This window comes from Pseudophryne corroboree, chromosome 5 (genome assembly GCF_028390025.1).
Source record: "Pseudophryne corroboree isolate aPseCor3 chromosome 5, aPseCor3.hap2, whole genome shotgun sequence".
NCBI classification, from domain to species: domain Eukaryota; kingdom Metazoa; phylum Chordata; class Amphibia; order Anura; family Myobatrachidae; genus Pseudophryne; species Pseudophryne corroboree.
The window spans coordinates 416,052,093-416,076,785 of NC_086448.1; the positions used below are offsets into that span (position 1 = coordinate 416,052,093).

Below are 24,693 nucleotides of genomic sequence, written 5' to 3' on the forward strand. Positions count from 1 at the left end.
AGTTGTCCACTCCCGGAATGAACACTGCTGACAGTGCTATCACGTGATTCTCCGCCCATCGAAGAATCCTTGTGGCTTCTGCCATTGCAATCCTGCTTCTTGTGCCGCCCTGGCGGTTTACATGGGCGATCGCTGTGATGTTGTCTGACTGAATCAGAACCGGTTGTTTTTGAAGCAGGGGTTCTGCTCGACTCAGGGCGTTGTAAATGGCCCGTAGTTCCAGAATATTTATGTGTAGGGAAGTTTCCTGACTCGACCATTGTCCTTGGAAGTTTCTTTCCTGGGTGACTGCCCCCCAACCTCGGAGGCTTGCATCCGTGGCCACCAGGACCCAGTCCTGTATGCCGAATCTGCGGCCTTCGAGCAGATGAGCACTCTGCAGCCACCACAGCAGAGACACCCTGGCCCTCTGGGACAGGATGATTAACCGATGCATCTGGAGATGCGATCCGGACCACTTGTCCAATAGATCCCACTGGAAGATCCTCGCATGGAACCTGCCGAAGGGAATTGCTTCGTAAGAAGCTACCATCTTTCCCAGGACTCGCGTGCAGTGATGCACCGACACCTGCTTTTGGTTTCAGGAGGTCCCCAACCAGAGATGATAATTCCTGGGCCTTCTCCTCCGGGAGAAATATCTTCTTCTGTTCTGTGTCCAGAATCATGCCCAAGAACAGCAGACGCGTCGCAGGAATCAGCTGCGACTTTGGGATATTCAGAATCCAGCCGTGCTGATGCAGCACTTCTTGAGATAGTGCTACGCTGACTAGCAACTGCTCTTTGTACCTCGCCTTTATAAGGAGATCGTCCAAGTACGGAATAATAATGACTCCCTTCTTTCGGAGGAGCATCATCATTTCGGCCATTACCTTGGTAAAAACCCGCGGTGCCGTAGACAGACCAAACAGCAACGTCTGGAATTGGTAATGACAGTCCTGTACCACGAACCTGAGGTACTCCTGGTGAGGTGGGTAAATGGGGACATGCAAGTAAGCATCCTTGATGTCCAGCGACACTATAAAATCCCCCTCTTCCAGGCTTGCAATAACCGCCCTGAGCGATTCCATTTTGAACTTGAACTTCCTTATATAAGTGTTCAAGGATTTTAAATTTAGAATGGGTCTCACCGAACAGTCTGGTTTCGGTACCACAAACATTGTGGAATAATAACCCCATCCCTGTTGAAGGAGGGGTACCCTGATTATCACCTGCTGAAGATACAGCTTGTGAATTGCCGCCAGCACTACCTCCCTTTCCCTGGGAGCAGTTGGCAAAGCTGATTTGAGGTAACGGCGAGGGGGAGTCGCCTCGAACTCCAACATGTATCCCTGAGATACCACTTGTAGGGCCCAGGGATCCACCTGTGAGCGAACCCACTGGTTGCTGAAGTTCCGGAGACAGGCCCCCACCGCACCGGGCTCCGCCTGTGGAGCCCCAGCGTCATGCGGTGGACTTAGAGGAAGCGGGGGAGGACTTTTGTTCCTGGGAACTGGCTGTCTGATGCAGCTTCTTTCCTCTACCCCTGCCTCTGGGCAGAAAGGAAGCGCCTCTGACACGCTTGCCTTTCTGAGGCCGAAAGGACTGTAGTTGATAATACGGTGCTTTCTTTGGTTGTGAGGGAACGTGGGGTAGAAAAGTCGATTTTCCAGCTGTTGCTGTGGATACCAGGTCCGAGAGACCGTCCCCAAACAATTCCTCACCCTTATAAGGCAAAACCTCCATGTGCCTTTTAGAATCAGCATCACCTGTCCACTGCCGAGTCCATAACACTCTCCTGGCAGAAATGGACATTGCATTAATTCCCGATGCCAGTAGGCAAATATCCCTCTGTGCATCTCTCATATATAAGACTACGTCCTTTATATGGTCTATGGTTAGCAAAATAGTATCCCTGTCGAGTGTATCAATGTTATCTGACAGGGTGTCGGACCAAGCTGCTGCAGCACTACACATCCATGCTGACGCAATTGCAGGTCTCAGTATAGTACCGGAGTGTGTATATACAGACTTCAGGATAGCCTCCTGCTTTCTATCTGCAGGCTCCTTTAAGGCGGCCGTATCCTGAGACGGCAGTGTCACCTTTTTTGATAAGCGTGTGAGCGCTTTGTCCACCCTAGGGGATGTTTCCCAACGTAGCCTATCCATTGGCGGGAAAGGGTACGCCATCAGTAACTTCTTAGGAATTACCAGTTTCTTATCAGGGGAACACCACGCTTCTTCACACAATTCATTTAACTCATCAGATGGGGGAAAAGTCACTGGTAGCTTTTTCTCCCCAAACATAATACCCTTTTTAACGGTAACGGGGTTAATGTCAGAAATGTTCAATACATTTTTCATTGCCGTAATCATGCATCGGATGGCCCTTGTGGACTGTACATTTGTCTCATCCTCGTCGACACTGGAGTCAGACTCCGTGTCGACATCTGTGTCCGCCATCTGAAGTAGCGGGCGTTTTTGAGCCCCTGATGGCCTCTGAGACGCCTGGGCAGGTGCGGGCTGAGATGCCGGCTGTCCCAAGGCTGTCACGTCATCCAACCTTTTATGTATGGAGTTGACACTGTCGGTTAAAACCTTCCACATATCCATCCACTCCGGTGTCGGCCCCGTAGGGGGCGACATCACGCTTATCGGCTCTTGCTCCGCCTCCACGTAACCCTCCTCATCAAACATGTCGACACAGCCGTACCGACACACCGCACACACACAGGGAATGCTCTGACTGAGGACAGGACCTCACAAAGGGGAGACAGAGAGAGAGTATGCCAGCACACACCACAGCGCTATATAACACAGGGATGTACACTATAATGAGTGATTTTTCCCCTATAGCAGCTTATTTACACAGTATTGCGCCTAAATTTATGTGCCCCCCCCCCCTCTCTTTTTTACCCTTAAAGTCTGGAACTGCAGGGGAGAATCTGGGGAGCGTCCCTCCAGCGGAGCTGTGAAGAGAAAATGGCGCTGGTGTGCTGAGGAAGATAGCCCCGCCCCCTCAGCGGCGGGCTCCTCCCGCGTTTTTAAATGTATAATGGCGGGGGTTAATGCACATATACAGTTTATTAGACTGTATTATGTGCTTTTCGCCAATAAGGTAATCTAATTGCTGCCCAGGGTGCCGCCCCCCCCTCCCCCATGCACCCATCAGTGACCGGAGTGTGTGGTGTGCAGAGGGAGCAATGGCACACAGCTGCAGTGCTGTGCGCTACCTTAATGAAGACCGGAGTCTTCAGCCGCCGATATTCAACTTCTCTTCCGTTCTTCTGGCTCTGCAAGGGGGACGGCGGTGCGGCTCTGGGACCGGACGACCGAGGACGGGGCCTGTGTTCGATCCCTCTGGAGCTAATGGTGTCCAGTAGCCTTAGAAGCCCAAGCTAGCTGCAAGCAGGTAGGTTCGCTTCTCTCTCCTCAGTCCCACGTACCAGTGAGTCTGTTGCCAACAGATCTCACTGAAAATAAAAAACCTAACAAATACTTTCTTTTCTAGGAAGCTCAGGAGAGCCCCTAGGGAGCATCAAGCTCTGGCCGGGCACAGATTCTAACTGAGGTCTGGAGGAGGGGCATAGAGGGAGGAGCCAGTGCACACCAGATATAGTACCTAATCTTTCTTATAAGAGTGCCCAGTCTCCTGCGGAGCCCGTCTATTCCCCATGGTCCTTACGGAGTACCCAGCATCCACTAGGACGTCAGAGAAAATGGATAGGGCCAAAATCTGGACCTTTACGGACCCCAATTTTAGGCCCAAAGTCACTCCCGACTGTAGGAAGTGAAGGAAACGGCCCAGCTGGAATTCCTCTGTAGGAGCATTCCTGGCCTCACACCAACCAACATATTTTCGCCATATACGGTGATAATGTTTAGCCGTCACGTCCTTCCTAGCCTTTATTAGCGTAGGAATAACCTCATCCGGAATCCCTCTTTCTGCTAGGATCCGGCGTTCAACCGCCATGCCATCAAACGCAGCCGCGGTAAGTCTTGGAACAGACAGGGCCCCTGTTGCAACAGATCCTGTCTGAGAGGCAGAGGCCATGGGCCCTCTGCGAGCATTTCTTGCAGTTCCGGATACCAAGTCCTTCTTGGCCAATCCAGAACAATAAGTATTGTTCTCACTCCTCTTTTCCTTACGATTCTCAGCACCTTGAGTATGAGAGGAAGAGGAGGAAACATATAAACCGACTGGAACACCCACGGTGTCACTAGTGCGTCTACAGCTATCGCCTGAGAGTCTCTTGACCTGGCGCAATATCTCTGTAGCGTTTTGTTGTGGCGGGATGCCATCATGCCCACCTGTGGCAGTTCCCACTGCCGTGCAATCTGCGTGAAGACTTCTTGATGAAGTCCCCACTCTCCCGGGTGGAGGTCGTGCCAGCTGAGGAAGTCTGCTTCCCAGTCGTCCACTCCCGGAATGAACACTGCTGACAGTGCTCTTACGTGATTCTCCGCCCAGCGAAGAATTCTGGTGGCCTCCGCCATCACCACTATGCTCCTTGTGCCGCCTTGGCGGTTTACATGAGCCACTGCTGTGATGTTGTCTGACTGAATCGGCACAGTGTTTTTGCGAAGCAAGTTCTCCGCTTGACTTAGGGCGTTGTGTATGGCCCTTAATTCCAGGATATTTACGTGAAGGCAAGTCTCCTGACTTGACCTCCTCCCTTGGAAATTGTTTTCCTTGTGTGACCGCCCCCCACCCTCGGAGGCTTGCATCCGTGGTCACCAGGACGCAGTCCTGAATGCCGAATCTGCGACCTTCGAGAAGATGAGCACTCTGCAGCCACCACAGGAGAGACACCCTGGCCCTGGGGGATAGGGTGATTAACCTATGCATCTGAAGATGTGATCCGGACCACTCGTCCAGTAAGTCATAGAAACATAGAAACATAGAATTTGTCGGCAGATAAGAACCACTTGGCCCATCTAGTCTGCCCCTTATTTTTTTTTATATTATTTTTTATCACTAACCTTATTTGATCCTTATTTCTTTGTAAGGATATCCTTAGGTCTATCCCATGCATGTTTAAATTGCTCTACTGTCTTAGCCTCTATCACCTCTGATGGGAGGCTATTCCACTTGTCCACTACCCTTTCTGTGAAATAATTTTTCCGCAAATTTCCCCTGAACCTCCCCCCCTCCAGTCTCAGTGCATGTCCTCGTGTCCTATTGCTTCTCTTCATTTGGAGAATGTTTCCCTCCTGAACTTTGTTAAAACCCTTCATATATTTGAAAGTTTCTATCATGTCCCCCCTTTCCCTTCTCTGCTCCAAACTATACATATTGAGATTTCTTAGTCTTTCTGGGTACGTTTTGTGATGTAGGCCATGCACCATTTTAGTTGCCCTCCTTTGTACAGTTTCTAATGTATTAATATCCTTTTGAAGATATGGCCTCCAGAACTGAATACAGTGTTCTAGATGAGGCCGTACCAATGACCTATACAGTGGCATTATTACTTCTTTCTTTCTGCTGCTGATTCCTCTCCCAATGCAGCCAAGCATCTGACTAGCCTTCCTCATTGCCTTGTTACATTGCTTACCTGCTTTTAAGTCATCTGAAATAGTGACTCCTAGATCCCTTTCCTCCTCAGTAGTTTCCAGTATAGTGCCATTAATACTGTATTTAGCTTTAGGATTTTTGAGACCCAAGTGCATGATTTTGCATTTTTTGGCATTAAACTGTAATTGCCAGACTCTTGACCATTCCTCTAGTCTACCTAGATCCTCAATCATTTGTTTTACCCCACCTGGTGTGTCTACCCTGTTGCATACCTTTGTGTCATCTGCAAAAAGGCATACTTTCCCTTTAATGCCATTTGCAATGTCACCAATAAAGATATTAAAAAGCACTGGTCCAAGTACAGATCCCTGGGGTACTCCACTGGTAACATTTCCCTCCTGTGAATGCACTCCATTTACCACAACTCTGTTTTCTATCCTTCAACCAAGATCTTATCCATTCAATAATCCTAATATCCAATCCCAAACTTTCAAGTTTATTTAGCAGTCTGCGATGTGGAACTGTGTCAAAAGCCTTACTAAAGTCTAGATAAGCTATATCCATGGCTCCACCTTTATCCATCACTTTAGTCACACAATCAAAAAAGTCAATAAGATTTGTTTGACATGATCTCCCCCCAGTGAATCCATGCTGTTTGGGATCCAGTAAATTGCCGGATTTGAGATAATCTATAACTCTTTCTTTTAAGAGTGTTTCCATCAATTTCCCTACTACTGATGTAAGACTCACTGGTCTGTAGTTGTTTGCCTCTTCCTTGCTTCCACTTTTGTGCAGTGGGACTACGTTTGCTCTTTTCCAGTCCCCTGGAATTTCTCCTGTAGCTAATGACTGGTTGAATAATTCTGTCAATGGTGCTACCAGCACCTCTAAGTTCTTTTAGTATCCTTGGATGTATCCCATCTGGCCCCATAGATTTGTCCACTTTCAGCTTTGAGAGTTCTGTTAGGACCTTCTCCTCTGTAAATGTACTTGTTTCATTTTCCAGAATATCCCTGCAACTTAACTGTGGCCCCTTCCCCTCTCTTTCAGTAGTAAATACTGAGCAAAAATAATCATTAAGATGATCTGCTATTAAATTGTCTCCTTCAACAAGACTCCCAGTGTCCGTCTTTAGTTTTATAATTCCGCCTTTTGTTTTTCTCTTTTCGCTTATATACCTAAAAAAAGTTTTGCCTCCTTTACCCACTGACTGGGCCATTTTCTCCTCAGCTTGTGCCTTTGCACATCTGATTACCTTCTTTGTCTCCTGTCTAACAAGATATATCTTTTTGTCTTCATTATTTTGTGTCTGCTTATATTTCCTAAAAGCCATCTTTTTTGCTCTCACAATATTTGCTACTTCTTTTGCAAACCACACTGGCTTCCTTTTCCTTGTGTTTTTCCTAACAGTTTTGATACAAAGGTCTGTTGCCTTCAATATTGCACATTTGAATGTTTCCCACCTCTCCTGCACTGTTTCCAAGTTCCTCCACTCTGCCAAAGAATCGCTTACACATTTTCCCATCCCTACAAAATCAGCCTTCCTAAAATCCAACACCTTTGTTTTTGTATGGGACGAGTCAGTCTCTGTCTTAATGCTGAACCATACTGCTTGATGATCACTGGATCCCAGGTTTTCACCCACTTTTACGTCCGATAATCTGTCTCCATTTGTAAGTATTAAGTCTAATATTGCGTCTTTCCGAGTGGGCTCCCTCACCAATTGGTGGAGGGATGCTCCCTGAAGGGAATTTAAAATGTTCCTACTTCTAGTGGAACTAGCAACAGACACCTCCCAGTTTACATCAGGAAGATTAAAGTCTCCCATGATTATTACCTCTCCTTTTAATGCCATTTTAGTTATGTCCTGCAATAGGTTCTTGTCAAGTTCCTCTTCCTGACCTGGTGGCCTGTATATCACGCCAATACGAATAATCAACTTTTCCCCTGTTTCTATGGTCACCCAAAGGGCCTCAGTTTTTTCTTCAATACTTTGTATTAATGTAGTATTTATGGCATTTTTTACATACATTGCTACCCCTCCTCCGATTTTTCCAATTCTGTCCTTCCTAAATAAAGTATATCCCAGTATAGCTATGTCCCAGTCATGATTTTCATTGTACCATGACTCTAATTGCCACAATGTCTAGATCATCCCTTGTCATTATTGCAGTTAGTTCTGGGATTTTATTTCCTAAGCTCCTAGCATTTGCACACATAGCTTTTAGAGTTTTGTTTGTGCTTTTTCTGTTCCTAGCTATGTTCTTCTCTCTGCCTATTTTTATTTGGTTTTGATCTGAATTATCTTCTGTTGCTGTGGATATGCTTCCTATTCCCTTTGCCTGCAGAAACAATACCTCTGTGTTGGGGGAGCAGATTTCTTTATTCCTATTTGGTTCACTGCCCCCCTTTGTTAGTTTAAATAGTTCTTGATGAAGCATCCAAACTGTTCAGTTAGTATTCTCGTTCCCCTTGAAGATGGGTGCAGGCCGTCACTTTTGTATAAGCTCCTATCTTGCCAGATGGTGTGACTATGGCCTATAAATCCAAATCTCTCCTCATTGCACCATGTCCTTAGCCAAACATTGAAGTTTCTGATGCAATGAGTTCTGTCTTCGCCTCTGTGTACTGGCAATACTTCTGAAAAAGATACAGTGGTTGCCACCTGCTTCAGAGCAGTCCCTAACTTCCTAAATTCATCTTTTACAGCCATGAGTTCAGCATTTGCCAGGTCATTTGTCCCTAGGTGGACAATGACATCCACCTCCCCATCTTTTCTTGCTGCCTTTACAATTCTTAGCATGCGCTCTTTATCCCTTGGAGCTGTGGCTCCAGGTAAGCACCTTACTTGTTTCTCTACTTCATTTGCATTTCCCAGATGTATTCCTCTAATAATGGAATCTCCCAAGAGAAGTGCAGTCCTTTTTGGAGATTCAATTTTCCTGTTCCATTTCCTGTTCCTATAGTTGGTAGATATCCCCATATCCTCCTGTTCTGTAGTGCCTCTCTTAGTTGTATCTTCCAGCCCTGCAAGAGTAGCATACGAGTTTTTCAGTGTCACCGCTTGCGGGAGGTGTCTGTGTCCCTCTGAAAAATCTCTGCCCTTGAGAGCCCACAGTAGTCCAGGCAGAATGTCTTCTGGTGGTTCTCTGAGGCAGTGGAGGCTTCAAAGACACAGACATCCTACAAATCTCAGCATGCAGTTTTGCTATCTCCTCCTTCCCATTGGAAGGTCCTCGCATGGAACCTGCCGAAGGGAATGGCCTCGTATGATGCCACCATCCTTCCCAGGACTCGAGTGCAGTGATGCACTGACACCAGTTTTGGTTTCAATAGATTCCTGACCAGTGTCACGAGCTCCTGAGCTCTCTATATCGGGAGATAAACCCTTTTCTGGTCTGTGCCTAGGATCATGCCTAGGAGAGGCAGATGAGCTGTAGGAACCAACTGCGACTCTGGAATACATAGAATCCAGCCGTGTTGCCGTTACACTTCCAGAGAAAGTGATACGCTGTTCAGCAACTGCTCTCTCAATCTTGCTCTTATGAGGAGATCGACCAAGAACGTGATAATAGTGACACCTTGCTTCCGCAGGAGCACCATCATTTCCGCCATTACCTTGGTGAATATTCTCGGGGCCGTGGAGAGACCAACCGACCACGTCAGAAATTGGTAATGACAATTCCGTACCGCAATTCTGAGGTACACCGGATGAGGTGGATAAATGGGGACATGAAGGTATGCATCCCTTTTGCCCCGAGACACCATAAAATCTCCCCCTTTTTAGGCTTGCAATGACCGCTCTCAGCGATTTCATCTTGCACTTGAACCTTTCAAGGTATATGTTCAGGGATTTTAAATTCAATATGGGTCTGACCGAACCGTCCGGTTTCGGGACTACAACATGGTCGAATAATAACCCCTTCCTTGTTGAAGGAGGGGAACCTTGACCACCACCTGTTGAGGATACAACTTGTGAATTGCAGTTAACCATGTTTCCCTCTCGCAAGGGGAAGCCGGCAGGGCCGACAGTGAGGAGGCATCTTCTCCCAGTCCAGCTTGTATCCAGGAGACACAATATCTATTGCCCAGGGATATAATAGGGAGTGAACCCACTTGTGGCTGAACTTACAAAAGTGTGCCCCCACCAGGCCTAGCTCCGCCTGTGGAGCCCCAGCGACATGCGGTGGATTTTTGTAGAGGCCGGGGAGGACCTCTGTTCCTGGGAACTAGCTGTGTTGTGCAGCTTCTTTCCCCTGCCCCCGCCTCTGGCAAGAAAGGACGCACCTCGGACTTTGTTTCTTTGTTCGAAAGGCTGCATTTGATAATGACGTGCTTTCCTAGGCTGTGCAGGAATATAAGGCAAAATATCAGAATTACCAGCTATAGCTGTGGAGACCAGGTCCGAGAACCCTTCTCCACACAATCCTCAGCCTTCTATATGCCTCTTATGTCGGCATCCTCTGTCCATTGCATACTCTACAGGACACGTCAAGCAGAAATCCCCCACAAGGCCATTTGGAGAGACAGAAAGAGAGTATGCCAGCACACACCCCAGCGTTATATGACCCAGGAATCACACAGTAACTTAGTGTTAACCCAGTAGCTGCTGTGCGCCAATTTATGTGCCCCTCTTTTACTCTCTTCTATCGTCTATCGTGTGCAGGAGAGAGCCTGGGAAGCTTCTCTCAGCGGATCTGTGGAGAGAAAATGGAGCTGGTGAATGCTGAGGAAGAAGCCCCGACCCCTCAGCGGCGGGCTTCTGTCCCGCGATTTTGTGTAAAAATAATGGCGGGGGGCTCATGCATATATACAGTGCCCAGCTGTATATATGCCCTATTTTGCCAGGAGGTAATCAATTGCTGCCCAGGGCCCCCCCCCCTCTACACCCTACAGTGACCGGAGTGTGCGGGTTTATGTCGGAGCAATGGCACACAGCTGCAGTGCTGTGCGCTACCTCATATGAAGACAGGAGTCTTCTGCCGCCGATTTTGACGTCTTCTTGCTTCTCTCGCCGGCTTCAGTCTTCTGGCTCTGCGATGGGGACGGCGGCGCGGCTCCGGGAACGGACGACCAAGGGTGAGTTCCTGTGTTCAATCCCTCTGGAGCTAATGGTGTCAAGTAGCCTAAGAAGCACAACCTAGCCGCAGTTAGTAGGTTTGCTTCTCTCCCCTCAGTCCCACGTAGCAGAGAGTCTGTTGTCAGCAGAAGCTCTCTGAAAATAAAAAACCTAACAAAATACTTTCTTATTAGCAAGCTCAGGAGAGCTCACTAAAATGTACCCAGCTCCGTCCGGGCACAGATTCTAACTGAGGTCTGGAGGAGGGGCATAGAGGGAGGAGCCAGTGCACACCAGTAGTCCTAATTCTTTCTTAGAGTGCCCTGTCTCCTGCGGAGCCCGTCTATTCCCCATGGTCCTTACGGAGTCCCCAGCATCCACTAGGACGTTAGAGAAAAAACGATGAGGAGGGAGACTTTAAAATTCCAGCCAGTATCCCTGGGATACAATATCTATCACCCAGAGATCCAGGCCGGACGCTACCTAGACGTGACTGAAGTGTCTGCGTCTGGATCCCCCTGGCCCCATCTCCAGGCCGCGCGGTCCACTGTCATGCGGAGGACTTTGGCGTACCTGAAGCAGGCTTTTGCTCCTGGGAACCTGCAGGTTTCTTGGGCTTAACTCGACCTCCCCTAAAGAAGGTATTGGACGTTCTGGCCTTTCTAGGCCTGTTAGGCCAAAAGGACTGCGTTGCAGATGAAGAGAAGGACTTCTTCGGAGCAGGTGCTGCTGAGGGAAGAAACGGAGACTTACCCGTTGTAGCCGTGGATATCCACGCATCTAGAGCTTCCCCAAAGAGAGCCTGACCTGTATAGGGTAGGGCCTCCACACTTTGCCTGGATTCCGCGTCGGCCGACCACTGGCGCAGCCCCAGTCCCCGACGAGCTGAAACAGACATGGAAGATATTCCCGCAGCCATGGAACCCAGGTCTTTCATGGATTCTACCATAAAACCTGCAGAATCATGTATGTTGCGTAAATATAAAGCAACATCATCCCTATCCATCATATCCAAGTCCTCAAGTAAGGTAGCCGACCACTTTACTATTGCCTTTGCAATCCATGCAGTAGCAATAGTTGGACGGAATATGGCCACTGAAGCAGTATACATTGATTTAAGCGTGTTATCAATTTTTCCCATCAGCCTGCTCCTTTAAGGCAGTAGATCCTGGAACAGGCAAAACCACCTTTTTTGAGAGTCTGGACACAGATGCGTCAACAATAGGCGGGTTCTCTCATTTTTTCCTATCCTCCTCAGGGAAAGGAAACGCCACCTGGACCCTTTTAGGGACCTGGAATTTTTTATCAGGGTTTACCCATGCTTTCTCAAATATAGCATTCAATTCCTTTGACACAGGGAAGTTTAGCGAGGCTTTTTTATTTTCAGTGAAAAAGGCCTCCTCAACCTGCTCAGGTGGGGTATCATTAACATTCAACACATCCCTGATAGCCTCTATCAACAATTGCACCCCCTTTGCAAGAGATGCAGACCCCCGCAACACATCCCCATCACCGTCTGTGGTGTCAGAATCGGTATCCGTGACGTCTTGTGTGACCTGTACAAGCACCCGTTTGTGGGGGTATATAGCGGAGCGTCCTGAGGTACCAGAAACTGGCCATACTGCCATAGAGTTCTGTAATACCTGGGTTGAAGATTCATTATTTGCAACCCTGTCAGAAATTGGAGAAATCCAAGAGATGATGGAGAAAAACCACTCCGGTTCCCTTGCTGGTATCTGTGCTAAACCAGTGCTATCCTGATTACATGGAATGGGATCATCCTGGGAGGATAAATCCTCTGCAGCATATGACACAGTGTCCCTGGACATAGCTAAAGGAGACCACCAAACACTCCACACACACAGGTGAGGGCAGACAGAGTTTCCCCCCAAGAACGGCAAGAGACACACAGATTGGAGCCAACCCACACACAGCGCTTTTAGCAAAGGGAGACCCCTTGTCAGCGCTGACTGTGCACCTTAATGGGACACACAGTCTTATTACAGCCTCCCCTCCCTTCTACAACCCCCTGGTACCGTGTACAGATAGCTGGAGTTGCTGTGGAGGGACCTGTTCTTCCTCTCAGCGCTGTGCAGGCAAGAAAATGGGGCTGGAACACTGCTGGGTACGCTCTGAGAAACTCCGCCCCCTTAATGGCGCGGTCTTCCCACTCTTCATGGATTATACTGGCCTGAGGAAATTGTGCTGGCTAAGATCTGAGGACCCCGACAGGCTTGTGGACCAGTGTAGGGGGTAAGCGCTGGCCCAGGGCGCCGCACCATGTGCCGCTGAGCCTTTCCAGGAGCGCAGTTAATACTCCGCTCCCTCTCTGCTGCCGCCATCTTCACACTGGCCCCCCGCTTGCTAGGGGTGTCGGTGTCTCACTCACCACTTCTTCAGCTCTGTAAGGGGTTGGCGGCATGCTGCTAGGGTGAGCGGTCCCCCGCAAGGCGGACACTGTTCCCCCCCTTAGTCCCTCGCTGCAGGGAGGCTATTGCCAGCAGCCTCCCTCTAAAATAAACTCTAAAAATAAACTTTTCTAGAAAAGCTCTGTAGAGCTCCCCTAGCTGTGACCAGCTCCTCCGGGCACATTTTCTAAACTGAGTCTGGTAGGAGGGGCATAGAGGGAGGAGCCAGCCCTCATCCTCAAATTCTTAAAGTGCCAATGGCTTCTGGTGGACCCGTCTATACCCCATGGTACTAATGTGGACCCCAGCATCCTCTAGGACGTGAGAGAAAGTCCATGGTTTGCACGCCCTAACCAGAACTTTAGACAGGTTTAGTCGCTGTACACGGCTGAACCCAGTTTATTTGGCCATGATAAGCCTGATAATTGACAGGCTCCTGGAATAATTCAATTACTCTGTAGGACACCCATTAATTAAATTTGCTCACAAAAGGATTGAATTCCCCCCTAAGAGTCCAGATCATCTTTGGAATTTGTTTAGACTATTATTTAAGAAACACTGATAATTATTTACATTTCATATATTACCATAATTCTTGTTCTAGTTACATTAATTTATGAATATATATCAAACTTATTTAGAAGAAAATGTGTAAAGCATTACTTTGTGACATTATCAGCATTATAATGTATTTATTCTGTTCACTTAGTAGCAGCAGGGATTTTTTTATTTTGAGAGTTAAAGTAATACAAGTACCCTTTGATTTCTTGGTTTTGTTGTAATCCGACTTACTGTAGCACAATTTTGCCTGATAAATAATAAATGCCCTTGCGTTCAATGAAAACCAAAATTCTAAATAAGTAACTATTTCGGAATAATTATTAATACTTACATTGCAATAAAATGGTGTTAGTGCAGTCACATCTAGGGCTGGTACATCTTCCATCCTAATTTTTCTCAACTAAAAAGAGAACAAGCACAATCAAATGTCATGTCACAGAAATTTACTTTGTGCTATGTAAAACGCACATAATGCACAATTGAGTACATCTGCAACTATCGCCATTAAAAAGAGATGGCTATTCAAGTGATAATCGGATTATCAGCAAATATTTGCTTCATGCTAAACCTATTACAGGTTGAGTATCCCTTATCCAAAATGCTTGGGACGAGAGGTATTTTGGATATGGGATTTTTCCGTATTTTGGAATAATTGCATACCATAATGAGATATCATGGTGATGGGACCTAAATCTAAGCACATAATGCATTTATGTTTCATATACACCTTATACACACAGCCTGAAGGTAATTTTAGCCAATATTTTTTATAACTTTGTGCATTAAACAAAGTGTGTGTACATTCACACAATTCAGTTATGTTTCATATACACCTTATACACAAAGCCTAAAGGTCATTTAATACAATATTTTTAATAACTTTGTGTATTAAACAAAGTTTGTGTACATTGAGCCATCAAAAAACAAAGGTTTCACTTTCTCACTCTCACTCAAAAAAGTCCGTATTTCGGAATATTTGGATATGGGATACTCAACCTGTACATTATGTACAGAGACCAGCAACATTGCTGAAACAAAACAAAAAAAAGGGGTGATGGTTGACTACTCTTCTATAGCACTGAACAGGGAAAAGTAGGGTTGTGAAAGCTGGAACCACAATATTTTCAAACTGAAATACTTGTAGATATAGGTAAATATATGCAGCTACGAAGATATCTCCAAAAAAACATAAAATGAAATATACCAAAGGTCTTTAACAAAATTGCTACAGGATTAAATGGTAGTGTCCACGCTAGGCTGTTTTAGCAGGATGCCACACCCTGCCCTTTCAAACAGCCGCCCGCTTCCTGCCCTCCCAGCGTGTAAAGATGCTGCGCACATGCGCGTGGCATCCATTCCCACTGTGGGAGAAAGTTTGGGGGAAGCCCCCAACAGCGACGCCGCCGGCCGCACCGCCCACTTAAATGACGTGGCATGGTCACAACCCTTATTTTGCATGGCCATGTCTGTTTCGGCCGCACGCGCACACACATGCCCCCGGCGTCCTGCCCTCTACAATTTCTAGAGGTAACACTACGTATGTATAAACAAGAATAAACTGACCCGACAGCACAAGCTGTAACTATGGAGCTGTTACATGTAGAGGTGTAGCAATGCGCAATAGTGACACATGGGTCTATGTACAAAGGGGGTATACAATTAGCAGCGATAACACGGTTTAAAAATAAATTATCGCATTTGCGATAACTTGATATCAAATTAGCTGTGAAAAGTTATTGCAGAAGTCTCCATAGGGTTAATCACAAATCTTTCACCATCTGAGCAGAGAAGTAGTGAAAAATCCCTATTTTAAAAAGGTACAAATGTGGGGATTTGGTTAAGAACACCTGGGACAAACCCCTGAATGACTAATTAGACACTTAGATGTTTTTAATTGGCCAATAATAAGAATTTACTTACCGATAATTCTATTTCTCGTAGTCCGTAGTGGATGCTGGGGACTCCGTCAGGACCATGGGGGATAGCGGGCTCCGCAGGAGACAGGGCACATCTAAAAAGCTTTTTAGGTCACATGGTGTGTACTGGCTCCTCCCCCTATGACCCTCCTCCAAGCCTCAGTTAGGTACTGTGCCCGGACGAGCGTACACAATAAGGAAGGATCTTGAATCCCGGGTAAGACTCATACCAGCCACACCAATCACACCGTACAACTTGTGATCTGAACCCAGTTAACAGTATGATAACAAAACGAAGTAGCCTCCGAAAAGATGGCTCACAACAATAGTAATAACCCGATTTTTTGTAACAATAACTATGTACAAGCATTGCAGACAATCCGCACTTGGGATGGGCGCCCAGCATCCACTACGGACTACGAGAAATAGAATTATCGGTAAGTAAATTCTTATTTTCTCTAACGTCCTAGTGGATGCTGGGGACTCCGTCAGGACCATGGGGATTATACCAAAGCTCCCAAACGGGCGGGAGAGTGCGGATGACTCTGCAGCACCGAATGAGAGAACTCCAGGTCCTCCTTAGCCAGAGTATCAAAATTTGTAAAATTTTACAAACGTGTTCTCCCCTGACCACGTAGCTGCTCGGCAAAGTTGTAATGCCGAGACTCCTCGGGCAGCCGCCCAGGATGAGCCCACCTTCCTTGTGGAATGGGCATCTACATATTTCGTCTGTGGCAGGCCTGCCACAGAATGTGCAAGCTGAATTGTACTACAAATCCAGCGTGCAATAGACTGCTTAGAAGCATGAGCACCCAGCTTGTTGGGTGTATACAGTATAAACAGCAAGTCAGACTTTCTGACTCCAGCCGTCCTAACTATATATATATATATTTTTAGGGCCCTGACCACGTCTAGTAACTTGGAGTCCTCCAAGTCCCTAGTAGCCGCAGGCACCACAAGAGGTTGTTTCAGGTGAAAACGCTGACACCCCTTTATGAAGAAACTGGAGACGAGTCCCAGTTCTGTCCTGTTCAAATGGAAAATTTTAATATGGGCTTTTGTAAGACAAAGCCGCCCATTCTGACAATCGCCTGGCCGAGGCCAGGGCTAACAACATGGTCACTTCCCATGTGAGATATTTGTCAACAGCATGGTCACTTTCCATGTGAGATATTTCAAATCCACAGATTTGAGCGGTTAAAACCAATATGATTTTAAGAAATCCCAACACTATGTTGAGATCTCACGGTGCCCCTAGGGGCACAAAAAAGCTGTATATGCAATACATCCTTTACAATCTGGACTTCAGGAACTGAAGTCAATTCTTTCTGGAAGAAAATCTACAGGGCCGAAATTTAAATGTTAATGAACCCCAATTTGAGGTCCAAAACACTCCTGTTTTCAGGAAGTGTAGAAATCGACCTAGTTGAATTTCCGTCGTGGAGCCTTCCTGGCCTCACCCACGCAACATATTTTCACCACATGTGGTGATGACGTTGTGCGGTCACCTCCTTCCTGGCTTTGACCAGGGTAGGTATGACCTCTTATGGAATGCCTTTTCCCCTCAGGATCCGGCATTCAACCGCCATGCCGTCAAACGCAGCCGCGGTAAGTCTTGGAATAGACATGGTACTTGCTGAATCAAGTCCCTTCTTAGCTCCCCAGGCCCTTAGTCCTCTGTGAGCATTTCTTGAAGTTCCGGGTACCAAGTCCCTCTTGGCCAATCCGGAGCCACTAGTATAGTTCCTACTCCTCTATGTCTTATAATTCTCAATACCCTGGTTATGAGAAACAGAGGAGGGAACACATACACAGACTGGTACACCCACGGTGTTACCAGAACATCCACAGCTATCGCCTGAAGGTCTCATGACCTGGCGGAATACCTGTCCCGTTTTTTGTTCGGGCGGGACGCCATCATGTCCACCTTTGGTCTTTGCCAACGGTCCACAATCATGTTGAAAAACTTCCCTATGAAGTTTCCACTCTCCCGGGTGGAGGTCATGCCTGCTGAGGAAGTCTGCTTCCCAGTCGTCCACTCCCGGAAAGAACACTGCTGACAGTGCTATCACATGATTTTCCGCCTAGCGAAAAATCCTTGCAGTTTTCACTGCCCTCCTGCTTCTTGTGCCGCCCTTCTGTTTACGTGGGCGACTGCCGTGATGTTATCCCACTGGATCAATACCGGCTGACCTTGAAGCAGAGGTCTAGCTAAGTTTAGAGCATTATAAATTTGCTCTAAGCTTATTTATGCGGAGAGAATTCTCCAGACTTAATCACACTTCCCTGGAAATTTTTTCCCTGTGTGACTGTTCCCCAGCCTCTCAGGCTGGCCTCCGTGGTCACCGGCATCCAATCCTGAATGCCGAATCTGCGGCCCTCTAGAAGATGAGCACTCTGTAATCACCACAGGAGAGACACCCTTTTCCTTGGATATAGGGTTATCCGCTGATGCATCTGAGGATGCGATCCGGACCATTTGTCCAGCAGATCCCACTGAAGAGTTCTTGCGGGAAATCTGCCGAATGGAATTGCTTCGTAATAAGCCACCATTTTTACCAGGACTCTTGTGCAATGATGCACTGACACTTTTCCTGGTTTTAGGAGGATCCCGATTAGCTCGGATAACTCCCTGGTTTTCTCCACTGGGAGAAACACGTTTTTCTGGACTGTGTCCAGAATCTTCCCTAGGAACAGTAGACGTGTCGTCGGAAAAAGCTGCGATTTTGGAATATTTAGAATCCACTCGTGCTGTCGTAGAACTACTTAAGATAGTGCTACTCCGACCTCCAACTGTTCTCTGGACCTTGCCCTTATCAGGAAAGCGTCCATGTTTCTTTTAAGAAAAATCATCATTCCGGCCATTACCTTGGTAAAGACCCGGGGCGCCGTGGACAATCCAAACGGCAGCGTCTGAACTGATAGTGACAGTTCTGTACCAGGAACCTGAAGTACCCTTGGTGAGAAGGGCAAATTTGGACCTGTAGGTAAACGTCCCTGATATCCAGTGACATCATATCGTCCCCTTCTTCCTGGTTCGCTATCACTGCTCCGAGTGACTCCATCTTGATTTGAACGCTTGTAAGTGTTCAAATATTTCAGATCTCACCGAGCCGGTTGGCTTCAGTACCACAATATAGTGTGGAATACTACCCCCTTCCTTGTTGTAAGAAGGGTACTTTGATTATCACCTGCTGGGAATACAGCCTGTGAATTGTGTGAGGGGGAGACGTCTCGAATTTCCAATGTACACCTGGGATATTACATGTAGGATCCCGGAGTTCCCTTGCGAGTGTTGCTGAAACTCTTGAGATGACCCCCTACCGCACCTGAGTCCGCTTGTACGGCCCCAGCGTTATGCTGCGGACTTGGCAGAAGCCGTGAGGAGCTTCTGTTCCTGGGAATGAGCTGCTTGCTGCAGTCTTCTTCCCTTTCCTCTCCCCCTGGGCAGATATGACTGGCCTTCGCCCGCCTGCCCGTATGGGGACGAAAGGATTGAGACTGAAAAGACTGTGTCCTTTTCTGCCAATATGTGACTCGGGGTAACCAAAGGTGGATTTTTCAGCTGTTGCCATGGCCACCAGGTCCAATGGACCGCCCCTTTATACGGCAATACTTCCATATGCCGTCTGGAATCTGCCTCACCTGACCACTGTCGTGTCTTCGTCTGGCAGATATGTACATCACATTTACTCTTGATGCCAGAATGCAAATATGCCTCTGCGCATCACACATATATAGAAATGCATCCTTAAAATGCTCTATAGACAATAAAATCCTGTCCCTGTCAAGGGTATCAAAATTTTCAGTCAGGAAATCCGACCAAGCCCCCTCAGCGCTGCACATCCAGGCTGAGGCGATTGCTGGTCGTAGTATAACACCAGTATGTGTGTATATACTGTTATGATATTTTCCAGCTTCCTATCAGCTGGCTCCTTGAGGGCGGCCGTATCTGGAAACGGTAACGCCATGTTTTTTATAAGCGTGTGAGCGCCTTGTCCACCCTAAGGTGTGTTTTCCAACTCGCCCTTACTACTGGCGGGAAAAAAGGGTATACCGCCCATAACTTTCTGTCGGAGGAACCCCACGTATCATCACACACTTCATTTAATTTATCTGATTCAGGCAAAACTACAAGTAGTTTTTTCCCACCCTACAAAATACCCTTATTTGTGGTACTTGTGGTATCAGAAATACGTAACACCTCCTTCATTGCCCTTAACATGTAACTTGTGGCCCTAAAGGAAAAATACGTTTGTTTCTTCACCGTCGACACTGGGGTCAGTGTCCGTGTCAGTGTCTGTCGACCGACTGAGGTAATTGGGCGTTTTTACAAGCCCCTGACGGTGTCTGAGACGCCTGGACCGATACTAATTTGTCCGCCGGCTGTCTCATGTCGTCAACCGGCTTGCAGCGTGTTGACATTATCACGTAATTCCATAAGTAAGCCATCCATTCTGGTGTCGACTCCCTAGAGAGTGACATCACCATTACAGGCAATTTTCTCCGTCTCCTCACCAACATTTTCCTCATACATGTCGACACACACGTACCGACCTACAGCACACACATACAGGGAATGCTCTGATAGAGGACAGGACCCACTAGCCCTTTGGGGAGACAGAGGGAGAGTTTGCCAGCACACACCAAAAGCGCCATAATGTATATAACAACCCTAGAAGGTGTTGCTTCTATATATGGGCTCTTAATATATAATTATATCGCCAATTTATGCCCCCCTTCTCTTTAACCCTGTTTCTGTAGTGCAGGGGAGAGTGGGAGCCTTCCTCACCAGCGGAGCTGGTCAGGAAAATGGCGCTGAGTGCTGAGGAGAATAAGCTCCGCCCCTTTCACGGCGGGCTTTTCTCCCGGTTATTAGGAAAACTGGCCTGGGTTAAATACATACATATAGCCTTAATGGCTATATGTGATGTATTTATTTGCCAAATAGGTATTTATATTGCTGCCCAGGGCGCCCCCAGCAGCGCCCTGCACCCTCCGTGACCGTGTCAGTGAGCCGTGTAGCAACAATGGCGCACAGCTGCAGTGCTGTGCGCTACCTCTCTGAAGACTGTGAAGTCTTCTGCCGCCTGTTTCCGGACCTCCGTTCCGCCGTCTTTCTTCAGCGTCTGTAAGGGGGATCGGCGGCGCGGCTCCGGGACGAACCCCAGGCTGACCTGTGTTCCGACTCCCTCTGGAGCTCAGTGTCCAGTAGCCTAAAACTTCAATCCTCCTGCACGCAGGTGAGTTGCAAGTCTCTCCCCTAAGTCCCTCGTTGCAGTGATCCTGTCGCCAGCAGGAATCACTGATTAGAAACCTAAAAAAAAAACTTTACTAAACAGCTCCTTAAGAGAGCCATCCAGTTTGCACCCTTCTCGGACGGGCACAAAAACCTAACTGAGGCTTGGAGGAGGGTCATAGGGGGAGGAGCCAGTACACACCATGTGACCTAAAAAGCTTTTTAGATGTGCCCTGTCTCCTGCGGAGCCCGCTATCCCCCATGGTCCTGACGGAGTCCCCAGCATCCACTAGGACGTTAGAGAAAATGACATTATTTTGGGGGTCAAACATTGCAAAGTAATGGATATTGGGGTACATGGTATGGGACAGATATATTGGGAAGCTTTATGAGTGAGACAAGTGTTTTTAGATGGAAGTAATCGGTCTATTTACACTTTCCCTAAAATGATCCAAATATATACTGCTACCCATTTTTATGTACCCCGATTTTATATCCCTTTCAGAGCGCCTGAGGCGGGTCGCACCAGGGAGCCTGACACGGGAGCTCCCAGTGTGCGGCTCACCTCAGGAGCCCCGCTGCCTGTAATCCGGCATATTGCCGGGTTGGTGACTTCAGCGGTGACAGTGCTTGGAGATCACATGATCTCCAAGCGCCGCCCGTACACGGTGAACGGAACAGTTCACATCGACTCGGCTCCTGTTCACACCGCACAGTGTGCCGGGTTGAACACAATTTCAACGCTGCTCGCGACCAGGGTTGAAATAACGGGCCGCTAGACCTGGTATTTCAATCCTGGCACCTTTCAGACCACACCTGAAAACAGGTTATGCACACTCATGTGCCATTAACCCATGTTCATAGGTTGCTGTCTGACAGAGGTATTAATAAGAGCACTTATTTTGCTGAAAAAATAGCTTTCTATCATTTTTTAAATGAAATACAGTCATTTTACCCAATTTAAATACACCAAAGTTGTATTATGGCCACTAATAGATGGGGGGGGGGGGGGAGGGCGGTGCAGGCAGATTTCCCCATCTTCTCCTAAACTTATCTTTGGTTTTGCAAGCTATAATTATCAAGCAAATCCCGTTATCGCCATTTTGGAATAGTATAGGTGCGGAAAACAGGAGCACAGTCTCCAACCAGTTGTGCAATAACTTTAGTCGGGATCGCAGATCGTGTTATCGCTGCTAACTGCATACCCCTCTAAAACCGGGTAATGACGGGAGAGATGTGTGCTGAGCGATCTTAACACAGACCGCTCAGCACACTTGCTGAGCAAGGGGGGGCCGCTCACTTCACACAGCGCTGAAGTGAGCGACCCACTAGATTGAGCCTGTATGCTCAATTTAGCACCGGCGATAGCGATGCACGGCTATCGCTGGGGGGCATGCAAAAGGCAAATCCGTGCTTAAAATCTAAGCAATCTAGTCACATTGCTTAGATTTTAAAAACACAGATCTCTCCGTGTGTACCCCCTTAAGCCTTTGAGAGAGAGATAAACTGGATGGAGATGAAGTACCAGCCAAGCTGACCAGCTCCTATCATTTTTCAATGTAACATAGCAGTTAGGATCGGATTGGCAGGTACTTTATTATTGTCCACTTTATCTCTCTCAAAAATTAGTTCTTAAACCCCACTGTAAGCAGGGGTAGCGCTTGTCTGCTACAGGTGCTGCTTTATGGCGGCAGTACTGTCGGGAGCAGGCGACTATACAGGCGGGTGTACATAGCAGTAGGAGCATAGTACAGGGGGACAGGGCAGCAAGGGGACATAGTATAACACAGCAACGTGTGATTACACATAACATAAACACAGAACGTACCGCAGCTGCGTGTATCTGGCGACTGAGCTGGAATCACCAGGTCTTTATCTACAGGAGACACTCAGGGCTCACACAGCGCTGTGTAATTACTATCTGACGGTTCGAATACAATGCTCCCCGGCTCTCCTTGTAAGATCCCGCGGACTATGTGGCGTCAAGAACGGCAAGTGATCCACAAGCGGAAACGGAAGTGCAAAACAACAGGGCACGTCCACGTGCAGCGACACAGGAAGCAAATGCTGCGGCTGCTTCTCACACCTCCTGTGACGTCATTAGCCCGCAACACCATGTAACAATATCGCCATAAGGGTCTGCGGTTGAGTATATTTTCTCTTCGCCATAAGGACGTGGTCTTTATGATGAAGACAAATTATCTCAATCTATGCAGAGCAGTCTACTTTACCTTCGTGATAAGGACCTTTTTGCCACCTAGTGGTCAGGTCCTGCATATGAAAGTAAATCAACCACTTCTACTGACACTTGGCTATTTTCTCTTCGTAAAGGATCTTATTAGCCCTCTGATGGTCATGTCCTTACGGCGAAGAGAAACTAGCTAGATAATCCTAAAAACAGCTATTTTCTCTTCGCCATAAGGACATTATGGTCACGTTCTTATCCGAAAGGACCTTATTAGCCCTCTCATGGTTATGTCCTTACAGTGAAGAGAAACTATTCATATCTTTGAGGGAATACCGCACCGGTATGTAATAGATATCACAAATCAATATAATAACCAAAATAGAACGATATAAAGAAAACCCTGTTTTCTTATTTCTCTGACGTCCTAGTGGATGCTGGGAACTCCGTAAGGACCATGGGGAATAGCGGCTCCGCAGGAGACTGGGCACAACTAAAGAAAGCTTTAGGACTACCTGGTGTGCACTGGCTCCTCCCTCTATGACCCTCCTCCAGACCTCAGTTAGAATCTTGTGCCCGGCTGAGCTGGATGCACACTAGGGGCTCTCCTGAGCTCCTAGAAAAGAAAGTATATTTTAGGTTTTTTATTTTCAGTGAGGTCTGCTGGCAACAGACTCACTGCTACGAGGGACTAAGGGGAGAAGAAGCGAACCTACCTGCTTGCAGCTAGCTTGGGCTTCTTAGGCTACTGGACACCATTAGCTCCAGAGGGATCGAACACAGGGCCCGACCTCGATCGTCCGGTCCCGGAGCCGCGCCGCCGCCCCCCTTATAAAGCCAGAAGCATGAAGATGGTCCTGAAAATCGGCGGCAGAAGACTTCGGTCTTCAACAAGGTAGCGCACAGCACTGCAGCTGTGCGCCATTGCTCCTCATGCACACCTCACACTCCGGTCACTGATGGGTGCAGGGTGCTGGGAGGGGGGCGCCCTGAGCAGCAATATTAACACCTTGGCTGGCAAAATAATCACAATATATAGTCCCAGAGGCTATATATGTGAAAAATACCCCTGCCAGGATCCATAAAAAAGCGGGAGAAAGTCAGCCGAAAAAGGGGCGGGGCTATCTCCCTCAGCACACTGGCGCCATTTTCTCTTCACAGTGCAGCTGGAAGACAGCTCCCCAGGCTCTCCCCTGTAGTTTTCAAGCTCAAAGGGTTAAAAAGAGAAGGGGGGCACTAAATGTAGGCGCAAATATGTGTATTATAGCAGCTATAAGGGAAAAATCACTGTGGGTAGTGTGAATCCCTGCATTATATAGCGCTCTGGTGTGTGCTGGCATACTCTCTCTCTGTCTCCCCAAAGGACTTTGTGGGGTCCTGTCCTCAGTCAGAGCATTCCCTGTGTGTGTGCGGTGTGTCGGTACGGCTGTGTCGACATGGTTGATGAGGAGGCTTATGTGGAGGCGGAGCAGATGCCGATAAATGTGATGTCGCCCCCTGTGGGGCCGACACCAGAGTGGATGGATAGGTGGAAGGTATTAACCGACAGTGTCAACTCCTTACATAAAAGGCTTACATTCTCAGCCCGCGTCTGCCCAGGCGTCTCAAAGGCCATCAGGGGCTCAAAAACGCCCGCTACCTCAGATGGCAGACACAGATGTCGACACGGAGTCTGACTCCAGTGTCGACGAGGTTGAAACATATACACAATCCTCTAGGAACATCCGTTGCATGATCTCGGCAATGAAAAATGTGTTACACATTTCTGACATTAACCGAGGTACCACCAAAAAAAAAAAAGGGGGGGTTTTATGTTTGGGGAGAAAAAGCAGCC

General features: G+C 47.6%; 1 protein-coding gene across 2 annotated transcripts in view; it reads right to left on the bottom strand.

Annotated features, from left to right (window-relative positions):
* LOC134927808 (uncharacterized) overlaps positions 1 to 22,783 on the bottom strand; it is a 510,851-nt gene extending 488,068 nt beyond the window's left edge. For both annotated transcript variants that reach the window (XM_063922785.1, XM_063922784.1), the window contains exons 1-2: positions 22,503 to 22,783; positions 13,851 to 13,919 (exon numbers count right to left, since the gene is read on the bottom strand). In XM_063922785.1, coding sequence (XP_063778855.1) covers positions 13,851 to 13,904 — 54 coding nt within the window. In that variant the 5' untranslated portion in view covers positions 13,905 to 13,919; positions 22,503 to 22,783. The remainder of the gene's footprint in view (positions 1 to 13,850; positions 13,920 to 22,502) is intronic.
* Positions 22,784 to 24,693: the final 1,910 nt, after the last annotated feature.